This window comes from Eretmochelys imbricata, chromosome 2, assembly GCF_965152235.1.
Source record: "Eretmochelys imbricata isolate rEreImb1 chromosome 2, rEreImb1.hap1, whole genome shotgun sequence".
In the NCBI taxonomy this organism is placed as follows: Eukaryota; Metazoa; Chordata; order Testudines; family Cheloniidae; genus Eretmochelys; species Eretmochelys imbricata.
The window spans coordinates 90,807,679-90,826,558 of NC_135573.1; the positions used below are offsets into that span (position 1 = coordinate 90,807,679).

The 18,880-nt window shown below is 43.6% G+C and overlaps 1 protein-coding gene across 1 annotated transcript in view; it reads right to left on the reverse strand.

The window, feature by feature from the left end:
• Nucleotides 1-7,297: 7,297 nt before the first annotated feature.
• AFG3L2 (AFG3 like matrix AAA peptidase subunit 2) overlaps nt 7,298-18,880 on the reverse strand; it is a 43,892-nt gene continuing 32,309 nt past the window's right edge. The window contains exons 15-17 of the mRNA XM_077810463.1: nt 11,600-11,800; nt 9,962-10,156; nt 7,298-8,369 (exon numbers count right to left, since the gene is read on the reverse strand). Coding sequence (XP_077666589.1) covers nt 8,127-8,369; nt 9,962-10,156; nt 11,600-11,800 — 639 coding nt within the window. The 3' untranslated portion in view covers nt 7,298-8,126. The remainder of the gene's footprint in view (nt 8,370-9,961; nt 10,157-11,599; nt 11,801-18,880) is intronic.

The following is an 18,880-nucleotide window of genomic DNA, read 5'->3' on the forward strand; positions in this document are numbered from 1 at the left end:
TGGACGGAGACTGCAGCATGGAACCTGCTGGGTGGGTTTAGTGTTCAGTTTGGGGCTGGGTGGAGGAACACAGGGAACCCCAGGGCTGGGATCTAAGCTCCCTGCTCCCCCAGAAGGAAGTGATTGAGGGGTCCTGGTTGTACCCACAAGCTCTGTTGTGGACTGTGTTCCCGTTGTCCAATAAACCTTCTGTTTTACTGGCTGGCTGAGAGTATCAGTGGATCCCAGGAAGAGGGGTGCAGGGCCTGGACTCCCCCACACTCCGTGATTCCCAGAATGATCGCACACAACGTTTTCATGAAATTCATGCACTGCACTGCAGAACTTGTGTAAGCTCACCCATCCTATGATTTGAATATAAAAATATTAAAGTTAGTAAAAAGGAAGCACATGTACAAAGTAACTCATATGCCTTACATTCCATAAAACTGAATTATTTCAAGTGCTTGGAAGAGCTCCAGAGAAAGGCCCAAAGGAAAAAAAAAAAAAAAAAAATCAGAAACCTAAACTCTAAAAAGTTTCAGGAACCTTCTGTTTCTTTCCTTTCCCCTCCCAAAATGCTGTTTGAGACAAAGTACTACTCAGTACTTAAAGAACTTTACAAATACTCTAGAAAAATTTAATTTTGTCCCAACATCCATCACTTCTAATAAGATTACAATATTTATTAAGTTGAATTCAGGGAGTCAGAATTTTAAAAAGTTCGTTAGACAAAAAACTGTACTTATTTTATAAACTAAAATTATCTACTTAATTTTATCCATATTAAATCTGTACTAATTTAACTTTAATACATTAAAAATGCCCTGTGCAACATCGCGACTCCTTGGACTGAAGAATTCACGGCAAGGCACTAAGTGACATAGTGCTGAAAAAGGTGTTGTTTCTAGCTTTGGGCTGTCTGCTGCCTTTGATCTAGGGCCAATCAGCTGCCCACCCTTCTCCACTGTATGTAAACCGCTGAGCTGGTGAGCTGGAAGAACTCTTGGCCATGCCTACATCTTTTTCAGGGCACAGTTTTATTTTTCAGCATAATATTTGAGCAAAATATCAAAACAAAAAAGCAGTTCCTCTGCCCCTCATAGGCAATAGCTCCTAGATGCTTTTCCCCTTGTCCTGCTCAGCCTGAAAGGAGGACATACCATTCCCTTCAATCTCCCACCTGCAGCTGAGCTCTCAACCAGTTTTAGGCATCACATGACCTCCTTCCCAGCTGGACCTGATAAATTGAAGAGGACTGTCTAACTCCTAGCCCTTAAAGATGCAAGCCTCCCTGTTACAAGTGTATACCCAGATATCCATGGACACTGGGTAGGTGTACTTTGAAAGGTCAAGAAAGTGCCAACTGTATAGCTGGCTATACTCTTTGAAATGATCAATTATGCAAAAGGAAATTAACATTACATAGCAGATCACAAATTGAGTATACTATCTTGTATATTGAGGAATATGGTTTTAACGCTATATTGAGTGTTAACTAAGAATTACTTAAAATTCTAAACATGCTAATGAGGACTTAACACCTAATATTATACAAAACAAAGAGGGGACTCACAGACAAATAAGTTTACTAACACTGTGGATGTGATGGCTGTTAGATTAAAGGAAGAGTGGACAAACTTTCTGTGCTCTACTGCCAGAGAAGAAGAGGAGCATGCTACTGTACTAACTTGTACGATCTACAGCTACTAGTCTCTCTCTGATGTAACTAAGAGCTCCAGCATAGCTTTTTCTAGCTCACACTACATAAGAGCAAGTTTAAAGTGTGCTGAGATATCACAATAGGTACCTTAAATAGCTGGCATGGAAATCTCCCAACAGCCTGCTATCTTAGTTATAGGACATGCAATTGCTTGTGTATTGCAATACAGATTAAATTAAGGATGGAGCATCAGCCACAGTTGACTCCATTTAAAAACAAATGGCCAGGGACAATTCTTCAAATAAGCCATAAACCTGAGGGATGCCAGAGGTTTATGCGCTCATCTGGTGAACATTAGGCAATTCTATATTGCTGTCTTTATGGGCACACTGAATTAACTTCTGGAGTATCAATTCTGAACCTTTAGAGCACCATTGAGTCCTGCAATCCTACACCATCACCTAATTCACTCTCTCTCAACATGCACTTCTATCTGTAGTTGTCTCTTGGGGATGAAGAACCTCTACTGTGTACTGAGAAGCGTTCCGTTGAGAACATCTCCAGCTCTCTTTTCCTGAAGGAGGGAAAACCTGGACATCTTCCCTCTTTCTCCCTGAGCCACTTCTCAGTGGGAAAGGGCACAGGACCAGTTTGGGTGGAGATAGTCAAGGAACCATGCATGGGAATGCATCTATTCCTCCCTCCAAATCACTGCTCCACTTTCAGAATTAAAATTGAGATGTTTCATAACGGGTTTGGACAGAGGTGCTGCTAATAGTACCACTGTTTCTTTTATTGTATTCTCCCAGTCCCTTCATTTGGTTTTCTACCTTTACCTGCAAGCCTGGCAGTTTTTATTTTGAAACCTACCCTGCTCTGAGTCCTATCTTGTTTCTGCTTCTCCTCTTTAGTCTTTATATCCTCCACCTGAGTTTTCTGTTGGTCTGTTTTCTCCTCTCTCATTTTCAGTCTATTTCCCCTTTCACCTTCCTTCCCTGGTTCTCCCCTCACCACGTCTGCTAAACTCATTTATTCTATTGTCTCCCCTGTCCTTAAACAGCTTCCTAATGTCTCTACATGCCCAGCCACAATGTTGTACTTACTTTAGAGGTAGGCATGGGTGGCGTGTGGCTCCAGCATTTGGGGAGGCTGGTGTGAGGGCTTGGCCCTCCCAGCCGCTGCTCACCATTGCACCTCTTCTGTGCCGCGGAGGAGCCATGTGACCGGTGGTGGTGGGGCCTTTGTGGAGGTGGGGTGGAGGAGAGGAGCAACTTGGTGAGCAGTGGGGGCCTTAGGGGTGGGGAGGTTGAAGGAAAGGAATGATGCAAGGGGTGGTGTGGGAGTGGAGAGGAACAAGTGGCAGGGGCCTTGGGGAAGGGGGTGGTGGTGGAGGAGGAGGAGAAGAGTGATAGCAAGTGGTCGGGGCCTCAATGGAGGGTGGAGGAGAGGAGCCATATGGCAGGTAGTGGGGACCTTGAGGAGGGGAAGGTGGAAGAGAGGAGGGACTCAGTGAGCGGTGGAGACCTCGCGGGAGGGAGGGTGGAGGAGAGGAGCAACTCAGTGAGTGGTGGGGGCCTCAGGGAAGGGGCAGAATGAAGGCAGGCCTGGGGGAAGGAGCAGCACAGCCTATTATACCCATCTCCCAAATACGTAGGGGATGCCATACGAAGAAATACCAGTAGGCTCATACCTTGAGCATCACAGTCAAAGTATATCTGCCTGGCAGCGTATCTGACTGCATGAGGCAGAGGGATGGGGTTGGCAGGGCAGGGCAAGCAGGGCTAGTGTAGCAGTCTGAGAAGGGATGGCGGGGAGGTTGTTCTCAAGGAGGACATGCTGAGCCAGACTCCTGTAACTTCCTCTGGTTTAGCTGGCTTGGCTGCTAGCGTTTCCAAAAACCAAGACAAAACAGATAAAAACATAAGGCCCCAGGGATGGGGCTTCTCAGCTGGTCATACTCTGAGCCACTGCAGGTCCTGGTTTTCTCTCACCCTTGAAATGCTCTCCTTTCTCCTGCTCTGTTTTGCCCCTCAAGTTAGTGATGTTTCGTGTCCCCACCACAGCTTCTCACAACAAGGTGGGGTGGAATTTGGGCCAGGCCCTTCTCTGGTCCTCCTAGAACACAATGAGGCTGAGCAGTATTGAGGGGTCTATGCTTTCCCGCCCCATCCTCTTGAAACCATTCTCTTGCTTCACCTGCACTCAGCTAGCAGGGGAATGGGAGGAGAATGTCAGAGTCAGCTGGTCACCTTATCCCCAGAATCCCTACTGGAAAAGACACCAGCATTCTAACAGATTTTCAGACAGCTTGTGAAACTGCAGCTCTGTCCAGCCACAAGCACACCTATAGCTACTGCATCAGCCTGGACTGGAGTGGGTGGATTTAGAGCCCCCTCCTCCCACCTCACATTTAAAGCTCTGTGATTTTAAGTGTTTGTAAAGGGGCAGGTGCAGTAAGACAGGGTTGGTTTTGCTCATAATAACAACGGTCAAACCAACAGTCCATCTATCCCCGTATCCTGTCTTCCAACAGCAACTAATGCCAAGTGCTTCTGAGGGAATGAACAGAAAAGAGCAATTTTTGAGTGATCCCTACTGTCATCCAGTTCCAGCATCTGGCAGTCAGGGGTGTAGGGCACCTAGAACATGGGGTTGCATCCCTTCCTAACCTGGGTAATAGCTATTGACGAACATATCTAATTCTTTTTTGAACCCAGTTATAGTTTTGGCCTTCACAACATCCCCTTGCAATGAGCTCCACAGGTTGACTGTGCATTGTAAGTACTTTTTCACACTTTTGTTTTAAAGCTGCTACCATTAAGTTTCTATGGTGACCTCTGGGTTCTTGTGTTATATGAGGGTCAAATAATGTTCAGGTTTAATGTTTTCCGTTTTAGCTCCAGCTATCTCCAGTTGGGGCCACTCTATGCTACTTTAAGGTGCAACATATCCAGACTTATCCTAGTGACACAACAGCAATAGAACTAGGACCATGTGAAAAGCACCATGGCTGTAAAGTGGGACATGCAGCACTACATCCACTGCAGATTAATTTAAGTCCGTGCCCAGAGGAGCTTGCAATCTAAATAGGGAAGTCAATACAACATGCAGTTAGACAGCCAGAGAAAGGATATATGCTAAAAGAAAATTCTCTTAGTATTACGGATAGGTGACATCACTTTCACAGAGCCAGGATAGCGATTGCTGCAGGCTTGAAGAAGTGGAGAGAAATATATATATAATCCTTAGAGACTACAAATTGGTGATTTCTAACAGTAATAGTTACTAACCAAGTTAAACAAAGGAGGGGGGAAAAAAGGCACCAATCCAAACAAAGTACAGTAACTCCTCGCTTAACATTGTAATGGTCCTGAAAAACAGGACTTTAAGTGAAACGATGTTAAGCGAATCCAATTTCCCCATAAGAATTAATGTAAATTGGGGGAGGGGGGTGGGGGAGGTAGGTTCCAGAAAAATTTTCTTCACCAGACAAAAGACTATATTATATAGTACACACACACACACACACACACAGAGAGACACAAAATAAGTTTTAAACAATTTAATACTGTACACAGCAATGATGATTGTGAAGCTTGGCTAGCTCAAATGAGCTGCTCTTCCTACAAACAGTGGACAAAGCAGGCAGCTGCCAAACACTGTTATAAGGGAGAACTTCACAACCTTAAACGAGCATGTTCTCTAATTGATCAGCAATGTAACAACAAAACATTAACCGGGACAACTAAGTGAGGAGTTACTGTATATGGAAAAAATTGCAATAGAGGATGCCCAAAGACAAAAGAAGTAAATCCTCCTCTCTCTCTCTCATTCCTCCCACACTGTGTCTTACTCTAAGTCAATTTAACAACTTTGTCACTGTAAGACTCTATTCATCCTGAAATGGGGTACACCAATTTTCCCTTTATTATTTAGTGTTCCCCCACCAACACATGGTTTATTTTGCATGCTACAATAAAAATGTATATTTTTTTTCCGAGGCAATTACTGAAGTATTTAAACCCCACACAACAGTTAGACATAGAAATAAATGTTTCCTAAAAAGCAATATTCTCACAACCTCCCTTGTTTCCAGCATGCATGTCTTTCTCCACCACCTTCCCCATTGTATTTCCTCCCCTCTAATTTCCTTCACTGAAGGTTATCCTGGGAAATGCCATTACTTTTCTGAAGTGGTTGCTCAACATGGGACACCATCTTCTAATCCTCTTTTGACACCCAATTTTATCTTGCCCAAGAACAACTCCCACTGAGTTAGTTAGGTGTACCGGTGTACAGGCTGTAGAACAGACCCTCAGATCTGCTGCTTACAGTGTCAGCAAAATAGTTTAAATACCTCTCATTTGGAGATCAGTTCTATGGCATATTATTTAACTCCGAAGAAAAAACTCAATTTTTAGTACTAATCTTGAGTTTGGTATAATTTAAAACACATTCTCATTGTATGTTCCGCATTTAGAAGGGAGAGGGACATTTTCTTTTTAGTCCATATAATTTGGTTGCTGATGACAAGAGGGAGAGCTGCTTCTCCCTGCAGATATAAATTTTATTTTTAAGGGAATTTAGTTCTTATAACCAGCACTGATTGATAGCAAAAGATACTGAATCCTTTTCTTAGCCACATACAATACAGTACAGGCTCTTCCCATATCCCATCTGCCAATTAGCTTTTCCCCAAATGTGGAGAACTCTCCAGAATACAGTCAAGAGATGAGATCATAGTTATTTATAAACTTTTGAGTCTTCAGCATTCATGAGGTTGTCAACAAATGTATAAAGCATTGCCAATTAGCAGAAGTCCAAACAGTCAGAGAACAATATTTTATCATGGTCAGCCTGGCCCAGTTTGTAAATGCCAATTTAAAAGACTTCACATTATGAGGGGAGGGGCAGAAAAGTTACAGGAGATAGCTCTTTTACCTACAGCTCTCTAAATCTACACTCTTGTATGCAAGCCACTCATTACCAACCTAGACTTCTTCTCAGAGACTATTACTGGTTTTCTTTTCTATTGCCATACTACCTTTTCATCAGAATGTATTGCTGGAACCAATTAAATGGTCATTCACTAAAACATGAAGTTTCAGTCACAAGAAAAGAAAATATTAATGGATCACTTGACCATCACAAAGGAGACCAGTGGTTCAATTTTCCTCATCTTCCTCCTCCTAAAGAGACAGAAGATAATCTAGATGGAATCATTTCTCTTTTCAATGATGGAGCCTGACAATGAACTTTTCCAAAAATAAGAATTCCTTAACTGATGCAACCCGTAATCTAGAGAACGGACTACATGTACTGTGTTAAACTGTGTGCAGAATCTGTGCAGAGAACTATTGCCTAATTGAGGTTAGAAAAACAACAAATTCAGGATTAAGTAGATTGGACACCAGTGTTCAGATATGATATATTAACTATTCCATCTACACCAGCCCTCTACAAACTTTCAAGTGCTTTCACAAAGACAGAAGTAGACGGTTACTAGACTTTTTACATTTACAAGGAATAATCCTGGTGTATAAACTCAGGAAAAGCTTACACTCATGTCAGTAGGAGTTTGCTCAAAAAAAGACCTGAGTTGGGCCAAAAATGTTTCATAAGAAATCAACCTAAAATAAATGGCAAGACAGTGTATTCAGAAAAGTACAATGTTCTGATTTTAATGACTTTCAAAGAAATCTTATTTACACAATGAACAAAGTGCATTCACATATTCAATATCTTACAGCTCCCTGTAGAAAAAAAACCCACATTATATTAAAACTGCAGAAGTTTAATTTAGTTTTACACTTTAAGACACTGAACCATGACCATAACTGTAAAGCTATTCAATGGGTCTCCAATTTCATGGTAAATGTACATGGCCGTTCCCTGTGAACAAATTGGTTGGGGGAGTGGGGGGGTGGGGGGAGACTAAAATTAAATAGCAAGAGGGTGAAAAAAAGCTGATGCATTGCAGAAACATCGAGTGTTTTCGTAAGCTGATTAGACCCTTGGCTAAGCATATAAAAATATGTTTCCCCACACATATAGATGTTAAAATGATTCACATTTGGGTAGATGCCACATATATAGACTTTCTAGATCAATATTATGGAACCTTAATTTGCATCACCTTAAATAAATTTAGAAATGGACCTTGCCACAGAATTTGGACTTGGATCCAAACCATTCCGAAGTTTGAGGGGGGTTCAGTTCTCGAGTTCCAGTGCAGGCCAATCTCTGACATCTCCCTTAGCCGACAGCTCAGAAGCGATCATCTTTTACCTATAAAGTAATGACAGCTTAAGACGGATCTGAGTATTCTTATCCCTGTGTCAACCCTTGCTCTTCTGTTTACCATCACTAAAGATTTGTTTGAATATGCAGATGGTTCTTAAATCAAACTATTGAAGTGTTTTCCAGTCGTTTCACAATGCAAATAAAAATATTGTGCAATTTTATACCACAGCATACTTCAAAACTAAAATGGCATCCCTCCTGTTATCTGCTTGGCAATCTGTTCATCTGTGGTCTCCTCCTCCTCTTTTTCACGATCTTTGTTCCAATCTTTAAGGCCTTCTGGGAGTGAAGTATCTTCATCTAGACTGCCTGTGCCTTCAACAAATTCTTCGTAAGTAGATTTTTCTGCAAATGGTCTTGGGCCAAGTAGTTCAACCATATCACTTTTATCTAGTACCTCCTTCTCCAACAGTCGTAAAGCAACCTGAAAATAGCAACAAATGACATTACACAAACAGGTACAAGATATATTTGCTTTCTCACATGAAAGAGGGAGAGCACTTAGAGAGGCAGCCTGTGCTTCAAAATTCTATGCTGGTACATTTTAGGAGGAGAGTTGGGATTCTCAACAAGGTTCACTTCATGCTGCAAGAGCTTCAATGTGCGTAAAAGTAGTTGAGAGTTTTGCACTTTTAAAACTCTGATTATCAGGTGCAGTGCCTTGAATACCACTGTTGCTCACAGATGGCTGATTCAGCATAATGCTGCTGCTACTCGAGGGCTCTGGAGAATGTTACAGGGATTTAATAATGGATAGAAGGCCAGTTTCTTAGTTGCTCCTGTATCTTTGCCCCCCAGACTATTACAAGGTACAATGGGTCTAAGGTTGACTGTTATGTTCAGAGTATTGTCCAAGCTACAAAACAAAGCTATTACTGGCTAAGTTTCACTCTGCAGAATATAGCATGTACAGTATCAAGAAAAGAGTAGTATAAGACTGTAGGTTGCAGGCTTCTTGGGCAAGTGATGTCTTGTATAGCATTCAATGCTTAAGTAACGGAAGCGTAAGCTATGACAAGGACAACAGCAGAAGAATACTACATTTCTTTGGACTGTACTTAAAAGAATATTTCATCATAGAAAGATGAAACATTATGAAATAGGGAGGGAAAGACTGAGAAGAGGGATTAAATGTTAACAAGGAAAACAAGAAAGCTTACAATGGTTTAATAAACAGGAAATAGAGAAGTATGATTGACAGACACTTGGCTCCTGTATTCTCATTGGCCATTACACTTCAGATAAAGTTTTGCCAAACTTTATAACTGTCCCTTTTGATGACGAGGCACTACTGCACATTCTGTCTTTCTTAGGGTGGTAGTCAGCTTTACCACTCTGACAGAAACCCATACAAGTTGTTGTCTTCTTGCAGATAAGTCTGTCAGATAATGCACATCCAAGAAAATGGTATTGTCCTTGAAAGATCAGTCTCCCTGGATCAGAGGTAAAGCTTATGGAGGAGGGGAACCTGAACTGAAGTGGGATCCCCAAGATGCACTATTACCAATCTGTAAGCAGAGGGTCCTGTTATCTAAAATGTAAAAACATTTCAGAGGGAGGAGAAAAAGAGGAAAGAATTTAACACATTCATCTCCCATAAGATTAAAGTGAAGTTTTACACCATACTCTTCCAGATACCTAGTGTCTCCAGAACCTTGATGTTTAATTTGACAGTTTTATTGTTTCCTCCCTCCATCAGCTGTAGGATTTGCAGAAGAGTAATTCTGTCTTTGTCTTTGCAAGAAAACTTGCAAACAGAACAATCCTAAGTACAGCTATGAAGATACTGGAATAATAGTTCACAATATACTTCTTATAAATCTTGTGGCATATTGGCAAGTACTCAACTTATTACAAGACATTTAAATGCTTTATATTGTTGAAGAATGTATTGGTCCAATACTCAACATTGTTATGTGAATATTTATGCACATTAATCTATGTATTCAGCTCATTCTGACCATTTTAGCTAGTAAACTTGACATTGGTGATAAGAGATTTTATTATAAAGCCTACCTTCTCCACATCTGCCTTCTTCTCCATCAAGAGAGTTACTGTCCTTTCATATGCACTGTTAATAAGATTTCGTACTTCTTCATCAATCAGTCTTGCAGTTGCCTCGCTGTAAGGTTTCTCCAATACCATGTCCCCTTGACGAGGGAGATCAAAGGAAATCTGCCCTACCTTTTCATTCATGCCAAACTGAACAATCTGAAAGATGAACAGTGCAATAAGTGGAAGACTTAGATTTTGAATTTATTAGTGTAATATTGGAAAATAGAGCATCAAGCAAAAGTAACCTATTTATAAGATGAATTAAAATATATATTTATGAGAATGAGAAAATAGTTTTTCTACAAAACACATAACACTAGCGTTAATTCCCTCTTTTGTAAATCACTAACAGATTCCTTCAAATAGGAGATTCATAGTTATTTATCTTTGACATATTTCGAAAAGATCTGTAAACAGCCAAGGTGCATAATGCCATTTAAATACTCACGATGCTTGAATGTTTCTGAGTTACAAAAGTATCATTGTATGCAGTGTTGTAGCCATGTCGGTCCCCAGATATTAGAGGGACAAGGTGAGTGAGGTGATATCTTTTATTGGACCAACTTCTGATGCTGAGAGAAACAACCTTTCGAGCTACCCACAACTATTCTTCAGGTCTGTGTAGCTTGAAAGGTTGTTTCTCTCATCAACAGAAGTTGGTCCGATAAAAGTTATTACCTCACCCATGTCTCAAAGTATGGTAATTCTGTTCTTTTCAAAGGTTTTCCACGAAGTATTTAAAAATTTTAAACAGAACATAATGACAGTTAGTGTGTTGAGTCAAGAGTACATTTGAAATTCAGTTCAAGACACTCAGAAGGTAAAAGTATCACCATCCTGTAAATGTACCCTGGAATAGTAGGAAATATCTTCCTGACCCCATATACTGATTAACTAACTTCCGCACAGACCTCCGTGCATATAACAAAATTTATTCCGCACATGGATGGAAAAAATTAGAGGGAACATTGCTAATGACCTCACTCAGTTGCGTCTTTACATTAATAACACCACAAATCACCATTGAGAAGTCTTGTTTATGTTAAACACTGGAATATAGCCTTCTTTTCATCCTTAGATTTACAGGATGTGGTGCATTAAACATACGGTTTCCAGCTATTAACTACTTACCCATGGATTCAATCTAGTTGAGCAATCTGGACTCTAAGCTATATAATTACAAGAATGTGTCCACAAAACCAAACTTGTAAACTAAAATATTAAAGCCATTTTCTAAGTGCAAAATTTCTTCACACATTTGAGTTTAGCCATGTCACATACACATTCCTGCAGAGCAATCAGCTTTGATTTGATCTCTATGCCATTAAACCATGTGTATGATGCAATGATCACAACCCAGCCATGGATTATTGCTATGGGCAAAAACAGAATACAGATGCTGAAGACAAAGTGCCAATATCATGCAACAAATGCATACTGCATGACAATATAACCTTGCTCAATAAAATATGGTCTAAATTCTGCAACTCAAAAACCTAGCCAGCCAGCCAGCCGTAGTGTGCTCTTCTTCAAGTTATTTTGTATTAAAAACAGTTTAGTGGGAAACAGACAATAAAATTTCCTACTTGAAGTACAAACCTGAGCATATGCACTCTGAGTCACCTTCTTCAAGTCATCTTGGGCTCCTGTTGTAATTCTTCCAAAGAAGATTTGTTCTGACACACGTCCTCCCAGTGTCATGCACATTCTGTCAAGTAACTGCTCTTTGGTGTAAAGGTATTGTTCTCTGGGTAAATACTGGGCATAACCCAATCCTTTGCCACGTGGGATAATAGATACCTTGGTTCAAGAAAAAAAGAAAGCTAGTTACCTTTTCCGTAACTGGTGTTCAAGATGTGTTGCTCGCGCCATATTAGTTGTGTGTGTTCACCACATGCACTGGTGCCATAAGTTTTTCCCTTTGCAGTATCGGTAGGGGACTGGCTCTGGCATCCTCTGGAGTGGCACCCCCACGGCACTGGAAAAGGGGTGCCACCAGCTCTCCCCACCCTCAGTTCCTTCTTGCTGGAAACTCCAACAGTGGGGAAGGAGGGCGGGCTGTGGAATGGACACAAGCAACACAGCTCGTAGAACAGGTAACTGTCTTTTCCTCTTCGAGTGCTTGCTCATGTCCATTCCATATTAGGTGACTCCAAAGCAGTACCATTGGAGGCGGGTAGGAGTTCACGGATGTGTAGATTGCAACACATCTCTGCCAAATTCAGCATCACAGAAGCATAGAATATCAGGGTTGGAAGGGACCTCAGGAGGTCATCTAGTCCAACCCCCTGCTCAAAGCAGGGCCAATCCCCAACTAACGCATCCCAGCCAGGGCTTTGTCAAGCCTGTCCTTAAAAACCTCTAAGAAAAGAGATTCTACCACCTCCCTAGGTAACGCATTCTAGAGCTTCACCACCCTCCTAGTGAAAAAGTTTTTCCTAATATCCAACCTAAACCTCCCCTACTGCAACTTGAGACCATTACTTCTCGTTCTGTAATCTAGACAGAGAACAGTCTAGATCCATCCTTTTTGTACCCCCTTTCAGGTAGTTGAAAGCAGCTATCAAATTCCCCCTCAATCTTCTCTTCTGCAGACTAAATAATCCCAGTTCCCTCACCCTATCCTCATAAGTTATGTGCTCCAGCCCCCTAATCATTTTTGTTGCCCTCCGCTGGACTCTTTCCAATTTTTCCACATCCCTCTTGAAGTGTCCAAAACTAGACACAGCACTCCAGATGAGGCCTCACCAATGCTAAACAGAGGGGAACGATCATGTCCCTCGATCTGCTGACAATGCTCCTACTTATACAGCCCAAAATGCCGTTAACAGTGTGCCGTTGTTGCCAAGAAGACTGACTCATATCCAACTTCTCGTCCACTGTAACCCCTAGGTCCTTTTCTGCAGAACTGCTGCCTAGCTACTCGGTCCTTAGTCTGCAGCAGTGCATGGAATTCTTCCATCCTAAGTGAAGGACTCTTCACTTGTCCTTGTTGAACTTCATCACATTTCTTTTGGCCCAATCCTCTAATTTGTTTAACTTGCTAAGGGTGCAATCCATGCCATCCTCCACAACGTTAATGAAGATATTGAGCAAAACCAGGTTTTCCCTGGCCTGCTGAGCGATGGCATAATTAGCAGTAAATGCGTGGACAGAAGACCATGTTGCAGCTCTACAGATGTCCTGGATAGGGATGTGCGCCAGGAAGGCCACCAAAGATGTCTGTGCTCTCACTGGGTGGGGTCTGATAATTGTTGGCAGCAGAACCCCCGCCAGGTCATAACAGGTCCTTATGCATGAGGTGATCCAATTGGAAATCCTCTACAAGGACACCAGAAGGCCCTTCATCCTGTCTGCTGTAGCAATGAAGAGTTGGGTTGATTTACGGAAAGGCTTGGTACGCTTTAAGTAAAATGTCAAGGCCCTCAGACGTCTTCACGCCCTGGATATCCACTCCTCACTAGTCTTGTGCAGTTTGGGACAGAACACCTGAAGGAAGATGTCCTGGTTCATATGGAAGGTGGAGACCACCTTCGGCAGGAAGGAATGGTGGGGCCACAAATGAACCTTATCTTTGTAGAAGACCGTGTATGGAGGCTCTGAGGTCAAGACTTTAACATCATGGAAGGTCACTGACAGGTGGGAAAAGGAGCAGGAACCCAGCGGCTCAAAGGGCAGGACAGTGAGCCTAGAGAGGACCAAGTTAAGATCCTACTGTGGAATGGGAGCCTGTACCTGCAAGAAGAGTCTCTCAAGCCCTCTCAGGAATCTGACCGTCATGTTATGGGAAAACACTGTCCTTGGATCGGTGGGTGAAAAGCAGAGATGGCCGCGAGATGCACTCTAATGGAAAAGCGTGGCAGGCCCTAGTTTCTCAAATGGAGCAGGTAGTCTAGGACAGCCTGTATATAGGAACATGAGGGAGAGGTGCCCCTTTCGGATGCCCAGCAGGAAAACCTCATCCGCTTGGCCAGGTAAGTCAGCCTAGTTGAGGGCTTCCTACTTTCCAGGAGGACCTGTTGGACCCCTTCCAAACAGGTCCGCTCCTCTGGGTTCAGCCACGCAGCATCCACGTCAAGGTGGAGGGACCCGAGGTTGGGGTGTAATAGCCAACCATGGTCCTGTGACAGCAAGTTTGGTCCGTTGGGCAGGACTCCGAGAGGGGCTGCAGTCCGGTTCATGAGCATGCCAAACCAGTGCTGGCAAGGCCACGCCAATCACGATAACCTGCACCACGTCTCTCAATCTTTGCCAGGGTCCTGTCGATGAGCAGAATCGGAGGGAACACGTACATCAGGCTCTCTGACCACGATAGGAGGAAGGCATCGGAGAGGGAGCCCTTGCTTAGACCTTGCCGAGAACAAAACCAGTGACATTTCCTGATCTGTCTGGTAGCGAACAAGTTCACTTGGGGAGTTCCTCACCTTTGGAAGATCATGCAGGTTACCTCTGGATGGAGTGACCACTAGTGGCAAGAGGAAAAGTGCCTGCTGAGCTGGTCTGCCAGCATATTCCTGATGCTGGAAGGTGACAAGCTTCCAGGTGGATTTTGTGGCTGATGCAGAAGACCCAGAGACAGAGTGCCTCCTGACAGAGCTGACGATTGCGCTCCCCCTTGCCTATTGACGTAGAACATTGAGGCTGTGTTGCCCGTCAGGACTTGTATCACCTTGCCCAACAGGTGGGGCAGGAAGACTGCATGCCAGCGGGACTGCTTGGAGCTCTTTGACATTTATGTGTAATTGTGCCTCCTGCGGGGACCACATCCTGAATCTGGAGGACACTGAGATGTGCACCCCAGCCAAGGTCTGAGGCGTCCGACATCAACTCGATGGAGTGAGGAGGGTTGTCGAATGGAAGCCCCTCCAGGACTGTCGGTCCACCATCGCAGCGAGGTAAGTATCACCTGGGGAATGGTAATGATCTTCTCCAGGGGGTCTCGAGACTGGGAATAGACTGTCCCCAGCCATTGTTGCAAGCCGCATCCGGAGCCTGGCATGGTGGACCACTTAAGTGTACGCTGCCTTGTGTCCCAGCAGGCACAGACTGCTGTAGTCAGTGGGAATGTGGAGATTCCGTGATGAAGTTCGTCAATGTCTGGAACCTTTTCTGCGGCAGGAACGCTCTGGCGCAAGTCGAGTCGAGGACCGCTCCAATTAACTCTATCCTCTGCATTGGCACTAACGTTGACTTTGTCATTTACCAGTAGGCCCAGAGAGCGGCATTTGGCTTGAAGTACCACAACATCCCTTTGGACTGGAGACCTGGAGCTGCCCTTGATGAGCCAGTTGTCGAGGTACGGGTAGATCTAGATATCCCAGCGACTGAGGTAAGCCACTACCACAGATATGCACTTGGTAAACACCCTCGGTGCTGTCACCAGGCCAAACGGGAGGACTGCAAATTGGTAGTGGTGGGGCCCATCGTAAACTGGAGGAAGCGTTTGTGTTCTTGAGAGATCGCTACGTGGAAACAAGCATCCTTCAAGTCGAGGGCAGCATACCAGTCTCCCGGATACAGGAAGCGGATAATAGAAGCCAGAGAGACCATGTGGAACTTCAGCTTCCTTAGGTACTTGTTGAAGTCTCGCAGGTCCAAGGTGGGCTGTAGACCACCCTTGGCCTTTGGGTTTAAAAAGTACTGGGAATAGAACCCCTTGTTCCTGTTCTTGAGAGGAACTTCTTCCACCACACCCAGCTGTAGCAACCCCTTTACCCCCTGTGCTAGGAGACTCTCGTGAGAGGGGTCCCTGAAGAGGGACAGGGAAGATGGGTGGGAAGGGGTGGTAGAAAGGAACTGGTGGGTATAACCCTTTTCCACAGTGCTGAGGACTCAGCAGTCTGAAGTTACAGCGGTCCAAGCAGAGAGGAAAAGGGAAAGATGGTTGGAGAATATTGGGAAAGATGGATCCAGGGAACAGTCTGGTAGGTCACCCTCCACCGAGCCTGCCTCTCTAGTTCTGAGGCATGACGGCTTTGGGTGGGCGAGCAATGGTGGGACATCCCCTTGATAGGCAACAGAGCTGCTGAGGCAGGGGCACACACATAGGTCCCAATGCGGGTTTTCCCCGAGACCGGGGTACCACTGCAGCCGGTGTGGGTGGCACCAGGAATGTCAGGCTTTCCTGAGCTGCTTGAAGGGCTTTGGGTGTCAACGGCACCAGAAACTGGCTGGGGCCTGCACGGCTATCCGGAGTCGCAAGTAAAGTATGGGATGGGCTGCACTGCTTTACCTGAGCTGGGGACTGAGTTCCCAACGGGGGTGTTGAGCTGCCCGGCACGGGTTGTGGCTCACGCCCAACCCTCTCCTTTCCCTTAAAGGAGGTAGGAGATCTTCTCCTCAGTTTTTTTTTGGCTTCTTGACCGCAGCTGTGGAGGAGGACCCGTGCCGTCTCACGGATAGTGCCGGCAGAGCAATGCACACGGAAGCTGCAGTGCTTGGTGTGGAGTCGGACCGCTGTTCCAGTGCCGGAGCGAGTGCCGACTCCATTAGGAGCACTTTCAGATGGATATCATGCTCCTTCTTTGTCCTAGGCTTAAGGGACTTGCAGATATGGCACTTGTCACTTATGTGCCCTTCGCCTAAGCACCTCAGGCAACTGGTACATGGATCACTGATGGGCATAGGCTGTTTGCAACAATCGCAGGGCTTAAAGCCTGGGGACCGGGGCATGCCCCATTCCCCGGCTGAGTCCCGTTTGGAACTAAAAGAGTTGAGAACTACTACTAAAAGTAACTAAGCCCTGGTCTACACTGGATGGGAGGGGAATCAATCTAAGTTACGCAACTTCAGCTACGTGAATAACATAGCTGAAGTCGACGTACTTAGATCAACTTACCGTGGTGTCTTCACAGTGATGAGTCGACTGCTGCTGCTCCCGCTTCGACTCTGCCTGCGCCTCTCGCGGTGCTGGAGTACAGAAGTCAACAGGAGAGGGCTCAGGGGGTCAATTTATCGCGTCTAGACTAGACGCAATAAATCGATCCCCGCTGGATCTATCGCTGCCTGCCAATCCGGTGGGTAATGAAGACATACCCTAAGAAACTACTAACTATATACAACTATATTACAGGTTTTCAAAGTTTGCAAGAACAGAGAATGAAACAACGCTAGCTGAAGCAGCAGATGTTCCAGCACCGTCACTGGTGACAAGAAGGAACTGAGGGTGTAGGGAGCCGGCAGCGCCCCTTATACCGTGCTGTGTGGGCACCAGAGCTGGTCCCCTATGGATACTGCTAAGGGAAAAGCTTCCGGCACCAGTCCATGTGGCGAGCACACACCCCTAATATGGAATGGACATGAGCAAGCACTCTAAGAACATCACACCCTTCAGATTTAATGGTAAGCTTAGAATTTGTGACAGGATAGGACTTTAGACATGCCCTTCAAACTATGAAATAGGCTTAGGATGTGGATGATCCTAACCAGGGATATCAACAGCTAAGGGAAGTACCTGGAAAATATATTATTATTATACCTGGATACAGCTATTACAACGTGTCCTAATATTTTATTCAGACAAAGAAGATTCAAAGATACTTAATTCAAGTAAATATGATTTGGTGATAGTAAGGAACTTTAAGCCCTTTTAGTATTAAGTGTCCTGTGACAGGGTGTACAGAACTCTTGACATCCTTTTTCCATTTATTGGCAAGGAGGGTGTCCATGTTTAATAGCCTTCTGCATAAGTTGTAGGAGTTTGGGACGCCTGCAGTTGGAGACGAATGGATAATTTTAAAAACAGAAAATAACTAGTAGCACAATTACTTGATACCCAGATAGTTAGAACTGGAATCAGGAGATTGTATTCAGCCATCTGCTTGTCAAGCTTTGTGCATCTGAGTTTAAACTCAGATAATTAGAACAAACCCTGGATCAATGTTTTTAAAGCTGGATGCCCCCAGAGAATACCTATTCAATTGAATTTAACCTACACTATCGCTCTATGTAAACCAAACTATGGACTGGAGACATTAGAAATCCTAAAAGAAATTTAGAGTTCTGATACAGATCTAGTTCTTTATTCCCAAACTGTGAAATATCTCTATTTTACCTTTTAAAAATTAATATAAACTTAAATATTTAACTCCTGAATTCTGATCCAAAAGAAAGAAAAATATGCTAGGTAGATTATACTGATGAAATGGCATAGTAACAAACAGTAAAAATATCAAAGCAGATAGGCACTGCAGAGGTGAGGTTTTCATTTTAGGGTCTCAAAGCCACACCTCCTGACCTCAGCTCCGTGATCTTTACCCTCTAGATCATCTCATGACGGTGGCATATAATATTTTAAAAGCTCAATGCCAAGGGCATTACTGCCTACCAGAGGTCATTTTTTCAAATCCTTTTCTCCTGCAAATTAAGACTCCAGCCTGTACACATTAAAATGTTTTTCCCACATATGCAGCAGCTTCAGCTACCCTGGACTGTGGCTTCAGTAGTCTATTCAAAGCAGAACTCTAGTAGCAGCCATCTTGAAACATAACACTTATCTAGATTGGCTTATTTATAATTGTGCAATATTTTTTTATGAGAAAAGATTTAATTTCCAGTGCTGTTAATCTAGCACTTTTCATCAAATCTAAACAAACTGATACTTGGGATGCAATCTAGTCTGTACACAAAAAGCTGGAAGGTTTTGGATTACATTAACAAGAAGGTTAGAAGAGGTGAGAGAATGATCAACAGAATGGAAGGAATGGATGGGCATAATGTAGTCATTACTGAGAATGCTAGAAGTAAAATAAAGATTTAGGATAATTTTTCAGCAAGGATGAACAAATCCAAAAAGGGCTCATTACCAATTATAATGTAGAAATGTTTTATCAATTCCTAAATTGTATTCTGAACTCATAAGGTACCTAGCTCAGTGGTTCT